Source organism: Sceloporus occidentalis, unplaced genomic scaffold (assembly GCF_023333645.1).
Source record: "Sceloporus occidentalis isolate IW3139 unplaced genomic scaffold, rSceOcc1.0.p SCAF_165, whole genome shotgun sequence".
Taxonomy (NCBI): domain Eukaryota; kingdom Metazoa; phylum Chordata; class Lepidosauria; order Squamata; family Phrynosomatidae; genus Sceloporus; species Sceloporus occidentalis.
The window spans coordinates 526,703-549,209 of NW_028317145.1; the positions used below are offsets into that span (position 1 = coordinate 526,703).

The following is a 22,507-nucleotide window of genomic DNA, read 5'->3' on the forward strand; positions in this document are numbered from 1 at the left end:
TATTTATATTTGTATCAAAATTATGAAGTGGATTGGATTCACCAATGTAAACGCATTTATACAAGACATTTCTCAATAACATATTGAAAAAATGTAAAAAGTAGATCTCCCACAAAATAATCGCCTTTCCACAAGTTTTCTTCTCCACATGAAAATTAGTTTTCATGACAGTTACTGGGATCTTAGAATACCCAATATGCTTTTATATCATGAAGTCAGGTTGCTAATGTGTGTTGCTTGAAAACTCTTATAAAAGATCATTCTAATAAACAAGCAACGTAATAGTAACTGCCATTTTTAGGAATCTTCCTAGCAAATCTAGACGTCACCATACCTATATTTCTGTATGCTGCTATTATTATTATACGGTAGTCTGTATCAAATGTCATTGCGTTTTCGAGTCATGAATACTTTTTCTCCATGAGTGGGGGTTGGATCAAAAGCAGGAAAGATAGGTAGAAGAGTTAAACCTGATGGTCTTTTTGCAACCTAAATTGCTATGCTACTATGTTGCTAATGGTAATTTATGAAATGTTTAATTAAAAGTGTAGAGCTTGCCACGAAACATCTCTGTAAACAATTATCTTGTTGGAGAGAACATATTGGAAAGGCAAAATGGCAGTGACAAGTTAATGAATGGCTCTATTAATAATGCATATTAAGTGGCTCAGTTCTGTAATTGCACTTTTGCGATATGTTGAGTACACGTTCTTCTCTGGAAAAGGTGTTCTACAGGACCGAAGAACACCCATGGGTTTCAGCTAGGAAAACCTTCTTTGCGGAGAGAGACCTGGGGTCACGGCACATGGAGCCAGCTCCTTGACAATTTTGCTGAGTCCCGAAATCTTTTCCTCCAGCAGGTAGTTCTTTTTTTCAGTAGTCTGATGTCGCTGTTCACTCATCTCTAGAGCTTTCAGCAACCGTGAATTCTCCACGTACAAATCCTTAATCTTGGCGTCAGCTTTGGTGTTCTTGGTTAACTACAAGAAGATGGATTACGTTATACAAAGAAACTCAAATCTGTATGTTGGAAGCATGTTTAATGAATACTTTCTTAAGCTAAATTCTCAAATGCAAAGATCTCTTCAAGGTCTCTATTAGTATAGATTTCTAAACGCTTTGTCTTCTTTTTGTGCTAGCCATTTTGCTGGCAAATACATTGTTACGTTTAACATACTTGAAAGGTCCCTGCATTTTTCTATCCTCGCACAGAGGCAGGTGGCATAGAGCCAAAGACTACAAATATGGCTGCCTGGTGGACTGCCAACATCCATTAAAACTGGTTAAGACAAGATAACGAAAAGAAAGACCGGGTCTAACCTCTGCCGAAGCAAAATCCCATCCTTCACACACAAGCAGAAAAGAGGACCAAAGCCTGCGCTATTTATAATAATAGAGTATTTTGGCTCCTCGTTAATGATCGCACATGCGCAGATAACACAGCATACCTGTTCTTTCAGTTGGTTCACTTTTTCCTGCAGCAGCATTTTCACGATTCTCAGTTTTTGCTCCACTTCAATCATGCGTTTCTCCATCTTCATTAACATCTGCTCCGTATCGCTCTACGTAAAACACGCTCGTTAGAGTTAACAGGCTCAAAGTCAAAGTTTTCTTTTAAGTGTCAAGATAACAATTACATGAGATTATAAATTATATTGAGTACTGTAAACAAATATAATACAAGGCATGCCCCACTGTTGTAAATATGGGACTGAGTGGGAAAAGAGAAATGTATAACAAAGTGGATATTGGTGTATTGGTCCCAGATAAGAGAATCTGTTGACACGCGTGATACCGTCATGTGGGCGGCATTTATAGAGTAAGCTTTAGCATCACTAAAGCAGTAAAGACATCAAGGTATCGTAAAAGCTTATGTGACGCTATATGTTGTTCTGTGTGATTGTTAGCCCACAAAAAGGTATTAAAATAATCGCATTATCAAAAAAGTTAGAAGAAGAAGCGAATGACATAATTAGTAGATAATAGGAGTAGCGGCTAGTGAAATAGTTATGTTGAAAAGAGCAGAAAAGTGCATAGTGTCCAGCTATTTACAGTAGGCTGCTTTAAGGAACTGTCCAGAGCCAAAGGCAGTTGTGAATAATTACCTTTTAATATAGTTAAATAAAGTAATCATAAGTTTGTATGTGTAACTTAAATAGTTAAAACTGGCCCCTTTTAGGGCAAAAATGTTCAATTACCTTTGTGAATGTTGACATAATTTTCCAGCTCCATAAGGTCTTTTTGAGAATTGATTCCAAAAAATGAAATACATATTCTGAGGGACATCTGGAATTCCAAATACTTGTAAAATGTTTTGTTTTTTTCTTCTAAAGAGTCAATATCTCAGTACGTCGACAGTACTTCGCTCATAGATATTGCACATGGTAACAAACTTGGTCTATAAATTGTTTGTATCTTTTTTAAGGAGTATTTATACATTGCCATTTAAAATGTAATGGACAATCATATTTATTGCAAAACAAACTATGATTATGTGTATGTAATTTCACCAGACACCAACCCAGTTTTGAAATGTGTACAAATTTCTGTTCAAAGAATACAAATATGCTTGATACATGTCGCAATAGGCCCATATATATGTATGTATATTGCTTTTACTATTTTGGTAATTAAAAAAAAAATGGCTTTTTACTGACCTAATAAATATTGGCTTAGTTATTTCTTGTAACATCTTGGGTTTGCTTTTTTGGCCACCTTTCCTATTAATAATCCACACTGGTGTTTGTATGGGTTTTAGTGTTTTAAGGAGCGCAAATCCGTGTAAGAATACCTGTCTTATAGTAGTTCAAAAAATACCCTTCCATTTCTATTTCTTCCTTTTCTGTCTGCTTATACTAAAGTAGCTTATAGTAGCGCATGTTAACTCTCATACATGTGAGCTTTGTGAACTTGCAAGTTGTCCCAACGTGCTCTACAGCATTAAAATAATAAACAGGAATGAGTGTTTGTCTTTAATTCTGTTTACAAAAAAAACAAATATTTTATAATTATTATCTTTTATTTGTATAGCGCCCAAAAAAACTAATCAAATACCGTATTTGCTCGATTATAAGACGACCCTGATTATAAGACGACCCCCCAAAATCTGAATATTAACTTAGGAAAAAAAGAAAAAGCCTGAATATAAGACGACCCTAAAGGAAAAAAGTTTTACCAGTAAATGTTAATTCATGTAAACTATTTTTTTTAATAAAAGCTATGATTGAGAAAAATATTTTTTTTGTTTTTATTTCTTGTATTTTCCAACCTGTCCCCCAGTTACGCACATCTGCCCCCAGGCTTGCCACTCCAATATGGCACTGTGGCCCATGATATGCCTTTTAACCCTCTATATGCCACTGTGCCCCATGGTATGCCTTTTGACCCCCTATGTGCCACTCTGCCTCCAGAAATGCCTTATACCCCTATATGCCACTCTGCCTCCAGAAATGCCTTATACCCCTATATCCCATTCTGGCATTTAGGGGGTTAAAATGCATATTATGGGGCAGAGTGGCATATAGGGAGGTATAAGGCATTTCAGGAGGCAGAGTGGCATTAAGGGAGTTAAAAGGCATTGTATAGAGCACTCTGCCTCCAGAAATGCCTTATACCCCTATATGCCACTCTGGCATTTAGGGGGTTAAAATGCATATTATGGGGCAGAGTGGCATATAGGTGTATAAGGCATTTCAGGAGGCAGAGTGCTCTATTAAATGCCCTATGCCCCCATTTAACACACACACACACACACACACACACACACACACACACACACACACACCCTATACCCCCATTTAACTAACACACACACACACACACACACTCTCCCCTCCCCTCCCCTCTCAGCCCTCTCTTACCGGTGCTTCCAGCCGGGGCAGCGGGTTGACGTCGCCTTCTGCTGCAGCCGGAAGGAGGTGGAGTTGGCAGCGGGGGTTTGTATCCGTCCGTCGCGTATACTTTCCCCGGCTGTCAGAGATCAGAGTTCCCCGCACCGGTGCGGGGAACTCTGATCTCTGACAGTCGGGGAAGGTTTGCGCGACGGACGCAGACAACCCCCGCTGCTAGCCACACCTCCTTCCGGCTGCAGCGGACGTTGTCTACGCGGATCGCGTAGACGTCAACCCGCTGCCCCGGCAATACAGCAGGAAGCACCGGTAAGTGTGTGTATGATGGGGGGGGGGGGGGGTGAGACAGGAGGATCCAGGTCCCCTGCAGCGGTGCGGGGGATCTGGATCTTAGTCTCCTAATCAGACTCTATTTGAGGTCTGATTAGAAGACGACCCCGATTAGAAGACGAGGGGTATTTTTCAGAGCATTTGCTCTGAAAAAAACCTCGTCTTATAATCGAGCAAATACGGTAATTGCCTCTACTGAACTGTAAATCACATAACTAGCTGTAAGTATGTAGCAATGGGGGACTTAATTCTTAACAAACCAGTCTCTTCCACTTACAGGTCTTCTAGATATATAGCTTATCGTTAAGGGGTATGTGTTATGTCCACCTTAAAGTGTAAATTGGGCCATGGGAAACTGAAGCGATTCTGAGCGTGTTCTTAAGAGCACTAAGGCTGTCGTCAGCAGTAATTGTTCTAGGCTTAATACAATTTAACTGTAAAAAATATTCAATATAACTTTTTTTATTCAAGTGAATAATACCATCTGTGTATTCTTTTCAAGCTGGATCTTACATGTAAGCAGGATTTAACCCCTATGAACGTACCGGTAAGTCTAGCCCTTCGTGCAGCGTCAGGGACACATTGTGAGATCGGGCATTCCCTCCAGTGTGCCACACATCCGGCAGTAATGTCACATCGTGTGACAGTTACTGCAGATGCTCTTCTTCTCTCCTCCATTATTGTGATCGGAGAGAGAGAGAGAGAGAGAGAGAGAGATCATCTTGCAGAGCTGCAGTGTTTAGTGCAAAACCACATCATATATAAACCCCCAAATACCTGTCTTACCCAAAATCAACCCACCCTTTCCTCCCCACAATCCTCAAAAAAATAAAAAAATAAATAAAAAAAAATTGGGTTTAGTTTAGTGGGTGGTTAGAGGGAATTGGGGATAGTGTAGTGTTTTAGAAATTGGGTAGGTAGGTGTTGTGTACAATGGCGCAACGTGTCTTCGGCGCTGAGGAGGCTTATGACTTCCTCACTCAGTCTGATGACGAGGCCACTCTGACTGCATCAGATATTGATCCAGTATCTGATGAATCTAGCTGTGCGTCAGATAATGACGAGTCAGAGGAAGAAGATGATGGCCAGGGTCCATCTGCTAAAGCCAGGCGTGGAGAGCCTGACTCTAAATATAATTGGGTGCCCCCAAATATGATTGACCCAGTAATCCCTGCTTTTACTGGGACTCCTGGCATCAGATGTGACATTGATGCTAGTGAGCCAAACTCATTTTTCAATTTAATGTTTGCCCCCGAGTTTTTTGAGCTGCTAGCAGCTCAAACAAACATCTATGCAGCCCAGTGTCAGGCAGCTGACCAAGGAGACAGAAACCAGACCTGGTACCCCACTGACCCCCATGAAATTAGAAAATTTTGGGCCCCGACCCTTATGATGGGCATTGTCAAAAAGCCCACTATGCGATTATATTGGAGCACAGATCCCATAATATCCACCCCTGCTTTTTCCCAAATAATGCCCCGGAACAGGTACTTTGAGCTCCTAAAATGTTTACATTTTAGTGACAATTCCCAATGCCCCCCTAGAGAGCACCCCCAATTTGACCGTTTATATAAATTGAGGCCCATTATTAATTATTTTTCCAGTAAATTCCCTGAAATTTATACCCCCGATCAAAATGTGGCTATAGACGAGTCCCTGGTCCTATTCAAGGGTAGACTGAACTTCAAACAGTATATCCCGTCCAAGCGCTCGAGGTACGGTGTAAAGTTATATAAACTTTGCGAGAGTGGGACGGGATAAACTGTTTCCTTCAGAATCTACGAAGGGAAGGACAGTCACCTTGATCCCCCTGGCTGCCCACAATCTGTGGGTACTAGTGGGAAGACAGGGGGACAGCAGGTCCCACACTATTTGAATAAGGGCTACCACCTCTGGGTGGATAACTTTTATACCAGCCCAGATTTGTTTCATTTTTTATTTTTACAGCAGACCCCAGCATGTGGCACTGGTAGGCCAACCCGCAAGGGTTATCCTAAAATAAGGGCGATACCTTGTAAAATTTTATATCCCATTCATAATGCAAAAAAATAATATAGAACATACATACACACAAAGACATACATTCCCGTACATACAAACACTATGTGAGGTTAAATGTTCGTTAATGAAACAAAAATAAATGTTATCATTAAAAGAATTTTATTTACCAACCCCATCAAATTCTGTTCAAAAGTATCTTACAGGCATAGACAAATTCAAAATCAAAATTGCTTTGTATAAAACAATCTTTTGTTAAAAAAGTTACAGTATTACAAAAGGAACAAAAATATTTGATGAGAAATGCATCAACTTTGTTTTTAATAAATAGCATAAATACTTTTTTTTTTAACAAAAGATATTTTGTTTTTTAAATAACATATTTTACACAAAATGATTTCTACACCAATAATTACACATGGAAGTAATACTGCAAAGTTTAGGATTAAAAGCAAAGCGTTTGAGTTCACAGCGTTTTAGATTTCTCAGCTCATGCCAGTAGAGTTTGTTAGAGGAGGTTAGTTTTTAGGCTTTCAATAGAAGTCGCTTTTCAGAGGCGGCCGATCCGTCTGTAGGAGTCTGCATGCAGCGTTCGTTGCTCCGGAAGCAAGGCCTAGGGGGAAAAACGCAGTCGGAAACTATTCACCCCGATGTTACACTGCTTGTAACGTGGAAAAAATACAAACACATTCCCTCCCGTCACCGGAAACACGACCGCAGGAAAATCGGTAGCGTGTTTCACGTCTGGTGCTGATGGAGGGTTTGACATGCAAATACTAGACAAACATTCTAAGCTTACCAGAGATGTCAGCTTTCAAAAAATAAATAAAAAGAAAGTTACCTTTTCACTTGTATTTTATTATAATGATCACATAAGGAGCAGAACATTTATTGAAGACGGGGAGGATTAGGGATAGGTATGGAAGTGGACCAGTCAGCTATGTGTACAAATTAAATTTCAACAGCGACAAAGTCAGTGTATAGCCTTAATATCCTATAAAAAGGCTGGGAGTTCTTGCTATTGTAAAGTCAAAGGCTTTGAGGACTGCCTTGCAGCCATTTTTTTCAACGAGATACCCTGTATTCTAGATAAATCTGGCTACTGCACCTCTTACCCGGGTTTTGTCTAAAGGCTGTCTTGTACAGCGGGCAATTAATTTCAAGGGATCCATGTATAAAGTCTTCTGGCTTGTCTGGTGTCTGTAGATGAGTGTTTAATAATGCTTCTACTACCCCTTTAATTTTAGTGGAAGGGTTTTCCATCACCTTTACCCACCATAACTTATGTAAAGATAAATCTGGTAATCAGTATGGAGAAGAAACATACATAAAACATTGAGACACAACAGTTCAAAGCTAGAATCCAGATCGGTCGCTGACCGAAATATCCCCGAATGACGAGTAATCAATGGCAGCCCTTTTACGCATGATTTTAATTAAGGTGAATTTAATTGTAAGAATTAAAATCTTTATGTCAGTTGTGCAAATAAAAAGCTGACACCTCCAGTTTCTCAAATATGTTACCAGTATGGTTAGATAGAGCATGCGGTTAATGCATGGAAAGCACAATTATTTCACAAAGACATGCAAAGCTATTAAAACACAGTAATAGTTTTTTTTGCATGACATTAGGAATCATTCCACTCTGTATGAACATAGTCCTATTTCATAAAGGATAAATAATAAGTCGAATGTGGAACAAAGAAATAATTGTAAAGTATTTTCCGTAAAGATTACTTTTATGTGAGGCAAACACATTGTGGGCTGATGTATCAACAGTTATTCTAATGCAAAGTTTCAACAGGGGGACTGGCAGTGTGTTTAAAAAGCGCCTGCCACTATCATATGGCAAGGTTTAATAGTCAATGTTACATTTGACACATACATTAACACTGGGTAATGTATAGATCAAAAGGGCTGGTGCTAACATTTAACCGTGCCAATCAGCCAGCAATGCTGCTTGTGAACGGCTATTGTGGCTTAAGGAAATCGGTTCTTGATCACTCAGAGTCTGGCTGAAATAAAGCATTCAGTTTAAATTGTCTGGGGTTAGGAAGCTAAATTTAGTGAAAGTCATGTAAACTGAACTGGCATAACCAGAGAAATTTCTGGCTGTGGAGATGGCTCAGACATGTATTTTCTGCATGAAGTGCTTACCTGTGGCTGGTGGACTGTTTCAGCGCTCCGGCTTGTTGTCTGCTGTTGCTGGCTTCTCCGATCTGCCTGCTGTAACTGTTGCTGGAGATATAAGTACTGGTCCTTCGGGTCGGCGGCACAGGCTTGCTGGTGGAGCGGAGAGTGGTTAACCATCACACTGGAAGCAGAGTGCAGGGTCTGCAGAATATGATCATTTATTTAGAAAATGACATATTACTATAATCATATACTATTCAAAGAAAACATTTGCTCTCCAGGCCTACTTCTTCCAAATACTACAATTTAGGAAAAATGGACTGGACCAGATCCTTTTATCGAAGGTATATAACTGCCGGTGCCGTCATATCTAGTACTTGCTGTTAATATGTTAATAACCTACAAGCTCTGGCATTACTTAAAACAGAAACATATTGGTGGGACAGCTCTGATGACCTGGCTAATGTCCCACTGTGGACACATGTGCTGTCACGCACCATCGCATGTCCCACGAAGGGAGATCTGAAAGTTGGTAAGTACGGTAAGTTTCGACTTGGCAAGGATTACAGGTGCTGCAGTCTAAAGGTACATGGCATCCACACATATGCCTTAGGATAGCTGCACATGTGTTTTAGTGCAGTGACAGATGTTGTACTTGTATTAGCCAAACCCTACACTACTCTTTGGAAGATTATTATTATTATTATTTATTGTTTTATATAGCGCCATCAAATTCCGTAGCGCTGTATAATGGATATGTGGGATCTGCTTAGAAGAAAAGGTTTCCCTCTGAGGAAGCCTGTGCTAGGCGAAACGCGTTTGTGTATTATTTTATATTAACCCTTTGTTGGTTTTTATTGTTTTTTATTACCAAAAGTTTAAAATAAATAAGTTTTTTTAAAAACTTTTTTATCTTGCTCCTGGACCTTTTTTAATTTATAAGACAAAATATCTTGTCAGCCACTACTATATCCTTGGTGGGGATTTTACCACCTATGCGCTGAGGAGTGAGCAACTCTATTATTGCTCACCAAAAAGGAACTGTGGACACTCCAGACTGCTTCAAAGGCTGAGGCTAAAGAAATTCCAAGGCAAGGATTATACCACCTAAATGCACATCTTGGGGCTAACTGAAGAAGCCCATATTACATAGTGCTGCCAAAGAAATCTTTAAGGCGAGGATTATATCGCCCAAGCGTATACTTTGGGGCTAACTGAAGAAGCCCCTACCAAATGTGAGTAGCCCTTTTTGGCCTTTATTTCAAACACAAATAAGCTTTGAGACATATTGCACTATTGTGTTTTTCTTTCTTTTATATATCTCATACACATCCGTGAGAGCGCAGCCACTAACCCCCTTGTGAACTACTCTACCTGTCTAAGCCAAGAAGAGGAAACCTTGGCAAGTGGTTCTGCTGCTACATCATCATCTATAATAACTTTGTTTTAAAAAGGACTTTTTTTTTTTTTTTGCTGTTGTTGTTGTTGTTGCTTTTAGCGCTTTTATCCTACCCCTTTTAAGTTTTCCCTCAAAATTGTTTATATAAAGGAAAGAAATCAATAAGTAAAATATTTACTAATGACACTATGATAGGAAAATGTAGGCAGAGCACAATGCATGACGGGTAAGCCCAAACTACAAACACAGGCATGCAGCATTCTATGAACGGAACCACTGCACAACTTTAGTATACTTCTCAAAGACGTGCAAAACCCCACAAGGCAACGGCACAATGTGGAGGCAATGCGCAGAACAGTATATAAACTAAATGAGTATTTTAAAAAATGCAAACATGATCAAACTTTTCTGAGGTTGTTCAGCATATATTCTGTAGGAACAATCTATGGATGGTCCCAGGGCCGGCCCAAGACTTAATGCTGCCTGGGGCGAAGTTTAAAATGCCTTGCCGATGCCAGGGGGGGGGGCGGCATTTTAAACTTCGCCGACGCCATAATCTACCCTCCCTCCCTATTATCTACCCTACCCCCCCCCCTTTGTAATTACCGTTAAACAGTCCTGCGGCAAGCCTCCCTGCTCTGCCACGGTGCCGGCTTGTTATACTGAGCGCCGGAAATTGATGTCACTTCTGGAGCTCAGCATTACAAGCCGGCACCGAGACCGAGCTAGAGGGCTCGCAGAGGAGAGAGGGGGGTGCCGAGCGGGTAAGCAAAAACCACTCGGCGCCCCTCTCTCTCCTCTGCTTCAAAAAAAAAAAAAGCGCTTCAAAAGTACCGCCTGGGGCAATTGCCACACTCGGTTCCATTGTAGGGCCGGCCCTGGATGGTTCATACCTTATGGAAGGTTCTTTTTTTTTTTTTTTATAGTTTTGACATATTTTATTATTATTATTAAATACAAATACTATTAAAGAGAAGCAATGTTTATTGCCTCATTAAAGTATATGTATATATATATATATATATATAATACTAAACTATGACTAGACTATTGATGGGATGGACACAGCATGGTCTTGAAATAAAACATGCAGTAGAGGTACCAGATAAAAAGTATATGATGAAACACAACAGTTTCAGGCAGGCAATGATACAACACAGCATCAATCTACCTTTAGCATCTATCTCAGAATCAGTGCTGCCCCCATCTCTGATAAGCCCCATCCCTGAAGTCTACATATAACACAGACAGAGGAGGAAAATCGGCAAAAACATGAAAAGTTGAAACAATATCAGAAAGATAAAGAATATATACTGATATTGGGATGTAAGGCTGGATGAACTGGTGCAAGTCCCAGCTGAGGGCTTGGCTTGATAGGGGGAGAAGGGCTTGAGCTATACACAATGGGGTACTGACTGACTTCTACCTATAGCAGGGGGTCGTTTCGCTGGCGTCTCAAAGACACATAAGGACTTGCTTGTGTCTTCTCAGGGTGATTTGGCTCAGCTTTTACGCCAGCTCTAGGACTTGGTTTGACTTGTGCCACTCACTAAGACGATGTGTGTCTACTGCACTCATTCCCAGGAGAATCAGAAGTGCATTTAGTTTATGCAAGAAAGCCCACATACTACACACTTTACGATTAAGTTACGGTAATTCTGTAAGTGAGCTGTATATAAACAGTTGACCAGTTAAACTGGTTTCCATTTGGACATCAAAGTTTAGTGGCATGAGTGGTCAAATGATTTGTCTTAGTTGGCAAGGCAACTGATTTTCTGCACTAAACACGTTGTACTGCTAGGGGTCTGTGTAGAATAATGGCTGATACAGGGACTGGTTTCTGAAAAGATTGTGAAATAATTTAACCTCTTAACATTCATGACTCTAAAGAGTAGCATTCACTGAGCGTACATTATTTGGAAGTATAACAAGAGAAGAAAATACAACTATGTCCTATAACATATGCTTACTGCTGGGTTTTTGGGAGGGGGGATGTTGCATTTTAGGTTTGCCTAATATCTTTTGGGTTTCTAAAAGATACAAAGCCAAATAATAATCCAATGCACAGTCACCTACATCAATCAGATGCTCGTCATATTTCCCGGAATTACTTCGTAGGCCTTCATTTTCCATCTTCATGCTTTCCCGGTTAAGCGAGCTCATTTGGCTGATCTAATAATTAAAAGTAACAGTTAACAATGATTTTACATTATTAAGACTCTTTCACTTTTCAGGAATGGAAGAGAGTGTGAAGGGGCAGATTATACTGGAGACATTTGGCTCCCATGAGACTTGTATGCTTGAAACATGCTCAGTAAATACCAGGTAATTCAATTCATGCAGAAAACCAAATGAGCATGACGTCAACTAGCTTTGTATGATGTGGCTTGTGCAGCCCCCCAAACTGTTCATTAAATTAGCACATGAAACCTCTTATTTCATCGGCTTATGGTAATTGTAATTATATAGCTAAACAATCTTATCGACACAAAGGTTTTGAATTAACATTCATTGCTTCAAGCTAAATTTGTCAGAGCCAACAAACCTTTCTGTTGGCCAGCATAAGTTCCTTCTGTAGATGATCACACTCTTGTCTTAGACTTGATTTTTCCTGCTCCAGTATCTTGACCATACTAGACTGGCTGTGTTGTTTCTGTTGCTTCAAAGAAAGCAATGTTGATTCCATTTGCCGAATCTAGATCAATCACAAAGAAATTATAGATACGCTTTCTGAATTGTATCACAAAAGATAAATTTCACAGCTGTACTTGTGGAACTCACCTTTTCTCTGGATAGGGCTAATTCAGACTTTGTATTGTGGACCTCCTTCTGAAGCCTTTCATTCTCTTGCCTCAAAATGTGCTGTTCTTGTTCCATCAGCTGTTCTAGGTCGTCCCAGTAGCGTTTTTTCTGATTGTTTTGTAAGCCTGAAGACTGCACAGTCATTTCGAGGACCTGGTTCTAGAAGAAACAAAAATAAACTGATTAGCGATTACAATATTGAGTTTGGAAGTGTGACTGTTGCTTTAATTCAGATCTGTGGAAACATGTTCAATTATGTCATATTTGGTAAGATTGCCAGTTCCAATTTAAGATCAAACCTTTGTGTGTTCATTTCAATGTTGCATCTTATCTTGTTGTCCATTCCCTTTTGACACACTGGATTATAACTCTTTGAAATGAATAATAAGCACAACCTTATATTAAACGTAGAATGGAATCACCTTGGCGTTGGCGTTTTGCAGCTGTTTGTGCAATGACATCACTTCCTGTTTTAGAGCTTCTTTCTCTTGCTGGGCAACCCGCAGATCAGACTTGATCCGGGACATCTGAATGTTCACGTTTTGCAGGCTTTCCTCCAGGCTCTGGACCTGTAACGTAATTGATGGATTTACCAAGACTGCATATCTTCTGAATCATGAAATGGTCAAATATTTACAGAAGTTACAACTCCCTTATTTTGTTGTCTGTGATTATATCGCTACCCTAGACCTGATATAAACACCCCAGTTGTGGGCAAGAGACTTCAGTTCTGGTGAAGTGGCGAGCTAGGCTTCTTCTGGCACAGAAATTTACCAGTCTTTCCCAGTCCCAGTGAAGCGGTGTGATATGATGTATTACGCTGACATTGACAAAACTTATGGAGGTATGTGCCTCTTCTACCCCACGTCTATCCTCCATTTTAGGTATATGTGGCAGTCAAGGGGCAAGATCTTCTGCTGACCTCTCTTTGCCACCCCACACATCAGCACTGCTCAAAACGTTGGTGGACCAAAGGAATCTGAGGTAAGTGGGAACTCCAGTTATCATTGTCCATTGAGCCAAGCTACCCTCTTAAGTGCACAAGGTCCAGTTTGGATACACCAATAAACTGTGACATAATACAGTCCCAGTACCTTTTCATGCGAGACGGAGAGTTGTCCTTTCAGTCCCTGAGTCTGCTGTTCCCAGGACTTCTCTTCCTGCTTTAAACTTGCAATCTGACCCTCTAGATAACGGACTTTAGCAGACTGTGAAACCATGGAAAATGGCACATACGGAAAAAAAACATTTAATTCACATGAAAACTTCAGGGCTTAAAAACATTTCTCCTAACCCCTTCCTCCACTCCTTCCTATTAGAAGTAACGCTCCCCTGTATTGTATGAAGGGCATTATTAACGTGCGTTGAAATATATCCGTGTTAACAAACTGAATTTGATTGCTTGTCGAAGCCATCTACTAAATGACTTGCTTTTTGGAACAAGATTAATTAGCTACGGACTGTAAATGGATGGAAATCAATGATATAGTAAAAGGTATAAACCAAAATATTACAAGGTGCTCTTCCACTTAGTATACTAACAAAATAAACCTTAGCAGATCTGTCATCTTATTCTTCCCTCTGAAGATTTAAATCATGTAAACACAGAAACTAAAAAGGCTTATTGAAAGTTTCATTGGCAACAACCTATAACCGCCTGATTTGTAAAACATGACAAATAATTGCATGCAATGCAACATTTTGCATGCTTTGGACATCAAGTGTACTAGTAATGATGTTTCTAAGACTACATTTAGTTACATTGCTAAATTCAGCAGAGTAAGGAGGAATCAGCCGCTTGAAGATGTCCAATTACTTTATCCATTACAGCAGTATTTCCCAATATAGTCTTTAAGCTTCCCGAAGACTGCAGAGTCAGCACTTATGGAGCTTTGGAAAGAGACTCTGATTGACCTGCGATTGCTGAATTACCACTTCATAAGCATGTGCTCTCTTTAAAAGTAAGGACAATAAAGGGTTTTACCTTTTCTACGCATCTGTTCAGTTCATCGTTAAGAGTTTCTTTCTCCTTTGTCAGTTTTTCATTTTTATTCAACAACGCGGAAATCTCATTCTTGAGCTCGGCCATTTCCGAGCATTTTGACAGCTGCAAAGAATAAAGATTTATTTTCTAAGAATGGTGAGCAATGTTTTCCTTTCTGTAATGCCCCTCTATAGTTATATATATATATATATATTTATTTATTTATTTATTATTTACTAGCACTATAACTCATACTACTGACAGACTGTTCTGGACAATAAGGCTAAAATGCAGTGCAACAGAGGTAGTTTCAGTCTTGAGATGAGACCATTATGATCTGAGCGGGATTTACCATTCTGCTCCAAAAAGGTCAAAGATTGCTCTGAAGACTTTTTTAGTTAAACTTTGCTCTTGAGAAAAACAAATCTGCAATTTCTATCCAATACCTGTTTGGTTTCAATTTCTTGCTTTAGAAGTGTGTTTTCTTGTTCCAAGAAACGGCTGTGCACCTTAACGGTAGATAATTCCTTTTCTGCATCCGATACCTGTGAAAAGAATTTTATACTAGAAACAACTTTCAAAAGGTACATGGGCAGCAGATGATCACAGACCAAAAGATTTCAAACTGAATCAATATCTTTCATTTGTAGACATACCTTTGACCTATAAACTTCAATCTCGTCTTTCAATCTGCATCGCTCTTTCTGCCACTCTTCCAAGCCCTTTGCAGATTCCTTCCGGTCCTTCTGCTTAAGGAAGGTCACCAGCCTGCGGTTCATGTCCTGAATGTCCACTTGGTTTTTCGTGTTCTTTAGATACAATTCAGCATTTTCAGAGTCTAAGTGCTGGTTCCTTGCTTTCAACTCTGACACCTATTAACAAAATGGTATTTAAAATAAATAATCATAAAAAGCAATGAACTGTATTCTTTAATGATACAGCACATCACAGAAGGTTTTAAATATAACATAAAGCTCACAAAGCATCAGTTTGAACTCATGAGATACGTTGAATGCTAATCAGGCCCTAGTCTGATTTAGCTGAGAGTTATACAATTATACGTTTGCATCTTCACTCATGTGTGTTCTGGTAGAAGACACAAGGACTCCAACACCTAAGATATGTAGATGTGAATGCTCATAATTCCAAAAGGAACGATATCAATGTTTATATCAGTATTATACTCTAGATTTATGGAATGGGCTGCTGCAATAGCCCTTAGCAGGTAAGTCAAAAATAATGAATGAAGCAAGATTTTAGAGGGGCAACTAATTATTTCTGGTAAAGCCAACACTCAGGGAGATCGGCAGTTTTCATGACGTTTGTAAGGATTTAAGTTTTAGACTGTCTTGCTTGATGGCTGCTTGGTTATGTGCAGACAGTCAGTTACCTGTCATGCAGTTTTATGGGGGGGGGACAAAAATAAAATTGCCTTGCATGATACTCCTGTCTCCTGTACTTTGTGTGCCCCCCCCCCCCTTCCTGACCTCTTAATTATGATTCCTGGACATGATACCATCCAGAGCTTTCCGGTCCCAGGCTGAATTGTGCTGTGACCGTCTACGGGTGAATAAAAGCATAACTGTGGAAAGCTAATGTAGTAATTGAGGTACATCGAGCAGTTAATGGCTTGCTAATGCAAGGTATGTTTAGACATATGTAAATATATCCGTGTATGTTTATATACACATTTATAATTATGGGGGGGTAAAACAAAAAAAATGTTGCCCCAGGGCCCCTGTCCTTGATCGGCCCCTGCTGGCGAAGAGAAATTAGGCCTGTAGTCCACCATAAACCTATATGATAAGATAACATGATGTAAAGACACACCTGTTTGGTTAAGTTTTCCACAGTCTTATGGACAGCAGTTTTCTCATTCTGAGCAGTCTCCAAGTTAACCCTGCATGCAGAAACCACAACAACATATAAGAGGATAGCATCGCCTTTTCTTGTTCATAACTTTTCTTTTTGTTTTAACTTATCTAAGAACAGTATATGAAAACGTATATATTTGAAATAAACAATTGCCCTGATTTCGAGAAATACATTGAGGTGGTATGTCCACATTGAGCACTTTGCTCCAGAGCGGTTGTTTATAAATATGTTCTTAAATATTTTGTAATGTTTGTAATGTTGTTTTATATTATATTTATATCATGCCAATACTACATGTGGCATTGTCATCATTTATTCTGGGGCTCTGCATGCCTATTCCTTGCCCCTATTGCTAATTTGCTCCTTTTAATGAATGGATTTAATTATGCTAAAAGCCATCGGGGCACCACATCCTCTTAAAATAAATAAATCAATCCCACGATGTATATGAAAATGAGACTAGGTCGCTGCAAAAGGAAGAACTGCAATCACATTATACGGTATTTACCACATTTCTTCGTAATCTTCCTGGAGCTCTGTTACTTTTTGGTTATGGGTCTCGCATTCTTCTTCCAAGGCTGTTATTTCAGTTTTTAACGCAGCATTTTCTTCTTGCAATTTCTTATTCTCGCATCTTAAGAGGGGGAAAACATTATGTTACTATGACAAGAACTGTGAATCTTGTCCCTTGAAACACATTAAGAGTTGTATCAATGTTTAGAGGTTCCATATATCATTCTAGATCCATACCTAGTCATTGAATTCTGCACTGGAGATCAGTTTATTTGTGCATGTTGATAATGATATCACAGATGGGGTGGTGATATCAAATTCAAATACTATGTTCTTGGCAATATGCTTCCTTGAAATTCTACCATCCCTTTATGTTTATTTTTCTGTATACCACAAGCCCACTAACAGCTCACTAAAACAGCTATCCATCCTATCTATATGTATTTAAGGACCGTTTAAAGCAAAATGCAATTCTTTGGTAGTAAACTACACTAATTTACCATAACACAAATAATCTGCATTGATATTGTAGGGGAAGTTCCTCTTAAGAAAAAGTAGAAAGCAACTTTTTTTCTATTTATCAAAAGTTCTCCTTCATGGCTTTTCAGCTTCCAATTTTAACATCAGATTGCGAGGCCCAAAATTCCTTGAAACACATGTTTGCATAAATGGACACGGACTACACACTTAACACCAATACCCTCTGGTTCTATTAGAGAGGTATCAGTGTTCATTTTAATTAACAATCATGTGTCTAGGAGCTGCACAACTGCACACCGTCTAGAAGTCTCACATTAGCCTAGGGGCATTGATGGCAGACTATGAGACATTGCAGCCCGTGGATTAGACTATTACTAAGAAGACATCTAGAAAAAGCAGTGTAAGATGTGGGAGAGATGTAAAAAAAATGTTAGACAAGAAAGAAGCGTTAGCATTAATCAGAACAAACAAGGCATGACGATATTTTCCGTGTCTTCGTAGTTTATTCCTAGAATTAAATGTTCCCGTAAGCCAAGAGAAAAACAGAGCCTCTGTAGAAAGCTGAAGGTTTGGTTAATTGAGATTGTTAATCAGATAAACATAGATTTTAGTCACACTGAGCCGCTCCTTGGAGTTGCAGTTGAGTGTTAGTTCTAGAAGTGTTGAAAACAGTAGTAAAGTAGATAGATTCTTGGTAGGTTTGAAGTCAACATAAGATTGCACATGGTTGTTACCTCAGGAGATCAACTTTCCTCTGCATTTCAAAGCACTTGTTCTGGAGTGCAGGCACAACATCATGCTGCTTTTCAGAATTATTCCTATTTCGCGGACTCAATTCACAAGTTCTTGCTTTCAATGCACAATCCTCTACCAACACGTTGTGGGGACTGGTAGAAAGGTTATTCGCTTCTTCTAGGTTGTCTTCTAATTTTCGAATCTTTTTGCATATCGGAACAGAATGTTTCAGTAGTTCTTGTTTTTGTTTTGCCATATGGTGTTCACTGTATCTTTTATCATCTACCTCATTTGTCCTGGGTTCAGAATATTCCAGTTCACATAGTTGAAGGTTGGTTTGGTGTTTCTGAGATCTTGGCGATTGGGTTTCAACATGTTCAGCACCGTGCCCTAAACGGTTTACGTCACCTTTTGAGTCAGCTGTTTGAATTTCTTTATCTGCAAACACTAACTTTATTAATGGTTTCCTTTCCAACTTGTGTAACTTCTCCTGTAGTTGAGTAACTTGCATGTTGAGTTCCTTATTTTCCTTCTTTGTGTCCTCATACATATTTTCAAGCTTCAGTGACGCTTCTGCCATTTCTTCCATATTTTGTATCTCTTTTTGCAGCCACAAGACATCAGTGGAAAGGGCTCTATTGTTTTCCATAGCTTCCTTATTTTTAAACTCCATCAATTTCATATTTTCCTTAAGCTGTATATTTTCCTTTTTGGCAACAGCCAACAGCATTTTTAACCCAGGAATCGTGATAGGAGCTTCTTCCAGCTCGGGTAGTTCGAAATCCTCAGAGTTTATGATTTCTTTTACAAGGCTGTATTCCAAAGTACAATGGTTTAAATTTTCCTGAAGTAGCAGGACTTGGGTTCTGAGATGACCATTCTCTATTTTAGTGTCCTTGTAGCATTTCTCAAGATCTCTTAACACCTCTGTTGTATGTTCAAGCTCCTCCATTTTGTACTGAAGTCTTCGATTCACATCTTGTAAGGCTTCCACATAATGGTGAGCGATATCACTGTGAACTTGGCCATGACCTTCTCCGTCCGCCAGAACTTCCAAGGCTACTTTTCCCTCTGCTCCAATTACGATGCGGTTATTCTCTAGTACATCCAGTTTCTCTTGTAATCTAGAGATTTCGGAATTCAATCTGACATTTTCTTTGACAGTTTCCTCATGTGTATTTTGTAGGTTCCTCAGAACAATTCTTTCTTCTTCAAGGAGGACTGAGGTGTTTTGGAGCTGAGACGCAACAACTTTTAAGTCTGAATTTTCATTTCCTAAGAACTTGTATTTCTCCTGCATTTTTGACAAGTGAGTGATTTCCTTTTGCAGTTCACAAATAGTATTTTGGAGTGTGGTTATTTCACTTAGCATGCTCCCTTTCTTATTTTTTGCAAGAACACAAGCATCTTCATACAGTGCTTCTAACTTTCGGAGTCTGGAATTCCACTGTTCTTTCTCTGTCGCATGTTCTTGTTTTAGTTTTTCAATTGAGTTTTGTAGCATTTGAACCTTTCCCTCTGTTTGGCTCAACTGTTCATCTCTCTCTGTCAACTCCTCCTTCAAATCATTTTCCAGCTGGATGATTTTAGAGGATAGTGCTTCTGAAGACAACTTTAGTTGTTCCAACTCTCTCTGCACTTGATCTTTTTCTGCAATTACTTTATTTATGTGTTCCTTGTACGCCTTCTCCAAAAGTTCCTTCTCCTGTGAAAGCGCAGCACACGCATTAACCTTTTCATTTTCTAATGTTTCCTGTAGTCTACTGCACGCCTTTGTACTCTCTTGAATGATTTTTTCCTTTTCTAGTTCCCACTTGGCTTTCTCTTTTGTGTGCCGATCTTCAACCTCTTTGAAGTCACTTTTGAACCTATTTTCAAGATTTACTAAGGCTTCTCCATGATTCCTTGTAGACTGTTCAAATTCCTCTGCAAATCTATCTTCCAATTCAGATATTCTTCTATTATACTCAGTTTCCATTTTTTCCCTAAATATGGCCAACATAGAATAATACTGAAATCATATTGCAAATAATTTTATGCGTTTTATTTGTAATAGTTAACCAGAAACTTTAATTATTAGATATTTAAACTGAATGGAGCACATTAAATGTTTGAAAAGAAGTCTACTTCCTGAAATCCACACCACCTGCAGGGTTTTGGGGATACCATTTTTAAAATTTACAAACTCTACAGCAAGCTGGGTTTCTAACACCATTGTGTGGTACACAGATAATAGCTTCAGGCACAAAATAAAGTTTATAATTGTATCCACTTAAAACAGACAGAGGAGAAATCACTCCTACCAGAACTGCAAAGCAGATTTTTGCATCAAAACACAACAGTAAACATTCAAATGAGATTTAGGTTTAGAATAGGCGAGCTGTAACCTATGCTATATGTTCCAGGTTTATAATAAAAAAAAAAAAAGGAGACGTTATAGTTAAGCGATTTACATGAATATATACATACATACGCTCATATAAATAACTATATAATTCCTTGCAACAGGAAACCATTCTGTATGGAAAACTCAAAATACACAATTTGTATGTGATATTATAAATTATGCACACACACATACATATGCTTTACCATTAATATATTTTTAACATGTAATAGCCTTTACTTTTTCAGGGTTCTTGTAACTTGCACACAACTTGTTTTAGAGGCCTGATTAGCAAAAGCCATCAGGCTCTCTTCAAATCTAAATGACATTGGCAAAATGTTTTAGACAACGTTACACTAAAAAACAGGTCATAACTCAAAAAACACAAACTGAAAAGAAAATTGTAGGGATGTAACACACATCTCTGTCCATGTACACACGGGTAGAAAAGTATAGAGAAAAAAGGAGGCATTTTGACAAAATACCCACCCCCACTTGAATCACTCACCTGTCTTCTTGGAGGTTACGTTGATGCTGTTCCAACAGTTTTACGGTGAGCTCATTAAATGCAATGTCATGTCTTTCTTGCAGTTTTACTATTTGTTCATTATAGCTGTGCTCCAAATGTTCCTTCTCTTCCTCCAACATTCTTACCCTCTCAACCAATTTTTTTTCCAAGTCCCTTTCAGCTTCCTCTGCTTTTCGGATCAATTCCTCTTTTTCTATCTGGAAGGTACTTTTGGTCTCATCAAGCTGAAGCTGAATGGCAGCTTGCTGGTCTATCAGTTGGGCTCTTTGTTTGTTAAATTCTGCTTCCATGTTGTGGATCTGGAGCTTGTGTTCAGATTCTGCTACCTGATGAGCTTCCTTCAGGGTAACAATTTCAGCATCCACTTCCACCTGCCTCATTTTAAGAACATGTATTTGCGCTTCAGTTTTCTCAGCCTCCTCTTTGGATTTTTGCTGGATTATTTCCTTTTCCCTCTCATATAAACATTTTATTTCTTTCACCTGTTCTTCATAACGGGTTACCTGAAGTAAACAATGTTTAAAGTTTTTTTTAAAGAGATAATTGCTTACACAAAACAACCTTCAAAACGATTATTTCAAGGTAATGTGTTATGGGGCAAAACAAACACCCCCCCAAAAAAGAGTCATGATCTAGAAAGAACATTGGGAGTAATCAGCAATCTATTCTAGCAAATGTTTTTAACTTTTTGGATTTTAATTTTTAATTGTTTTAGCTTTGGTTTTAAATACATATTTCACAAGCTATTGCAATGATAATGAGGTACTTTAAGATATAGGTAATTTGAGATTAATCAAAAGAATATAAACAGACTTAGTTCAACAATCTATTATAGTTTTGATAATATATTTGAATAACAGTAGACATCTTGTGTCTCCCAACTGTTTCTATCGTTTAATGTAAAAGTGTGTGTGGGTGTGTGTGTTTATGTGTATATATATATATATTTATATTTATATTTATATTTAAAATACTAGTGCAGCTATCAGAAAAGAGGAAACAGTATTTTAAATGCTTCAACAAAGTTATACATGGGTGGTTAAGTTTTTAATAATGTGGCATAGTCAAAAGGTTGATGATATTTTGCTCTCAAAAAGTTTCCATCGTTTTAGTTTCTTTAGAAGAACCAAAACACACACACAGCTAAAAAAAAAAAATCAACATTCTCTTTAACTACCCGTGAAAACGGTCATCATTTTGAACAAGCAGTACATACATTGGACTCTAATTCCACTCTGAGATGCTCGACTTCCCTTTGATGTTGCTCCCTCATCTGCTCAATAGCCATTTCTGCTTCGATGCTTATGTTTAATGGTGGGCAGTCATCAGAGCCAATACCTGAAAATAGATTCCACATAAATTCTGACCCGATAAAAGTACTATCCACCCTCAGTTCAGCATCTCAGGACCAAGGCAATTTAAGGATATAGTGAGAACATACACCTTGTATTCCCAAAGACTAGTTTACTGGGATCTTTGTTTTCAACAAAACTAT

At 38.7% G+C, this 22,507-nt stretch overlaps 1 protein-coding gene across 1 annotated transcript in view; it reads right to left on the minus strand.

The window, feature by feature from the left end:
• Positions 1-761: 761 nt before the first annotated feature.
• LOC149279454 (ninein-like) overlaps positions 762-22,507 on the minus strand; it is a 43,601-nt gene continuing 21,855 nt past the window's right edge. The window contains exons 14-29 of the mRNA XM_089501163.1: positions 22,229-22,350; positions 20,992-21,515; positions 18,097-20,082; positions 16,878-17,003; positions 16,325-16,394; positions 15,158-15,366; positions 14,941-15,058; positions 14,495-14,617; positions 13,605-13,718; positions 12,933-13,079; positions 12,490-12,669; positions 12,254-12,403; positions 11,785-11,880; positions 8,334-8,510; positions 1,449-1,562; positions 762-980 (exon numbers count right to left, since the gene is read on the minus strand). Of these exons, the coding sequence (XP_089357289.1) occupies positions 762-980; positions 1,449-1,562; positions 8,334-8,510; positions 11,785-11,880; positions 12,254-12,403; positions 12,490-12,669; positions 12,933-13,079; positions 13,605-13,718; positions 14,495-14,617; positions 14,941-15,058; positions 15,158-15,366; positions 16,325-16,394; positions 16,878-17,003; positions 18,097-20,082; positions 20,992-21,515; positions 22,229-22,350 (4,475 nt within the window). The remainder of the gene's footprint in view (positions 981-1,448; positions 1,563-8,333; positions 8,511-11,784; positions 11,881-12,253; positions 12,404-12,489; positions 12,670-12,932; positions 13,080-13,604; positions 13,719-14,494; positions 14,618-14,940; positions 15,059-15,157; positions 15,367-16,324; positions 16,395-16,877; positions 17,004-18,096; positions 20,083-20,991; positions 21,516-22,228; positions 22,351-22,507) is intronic.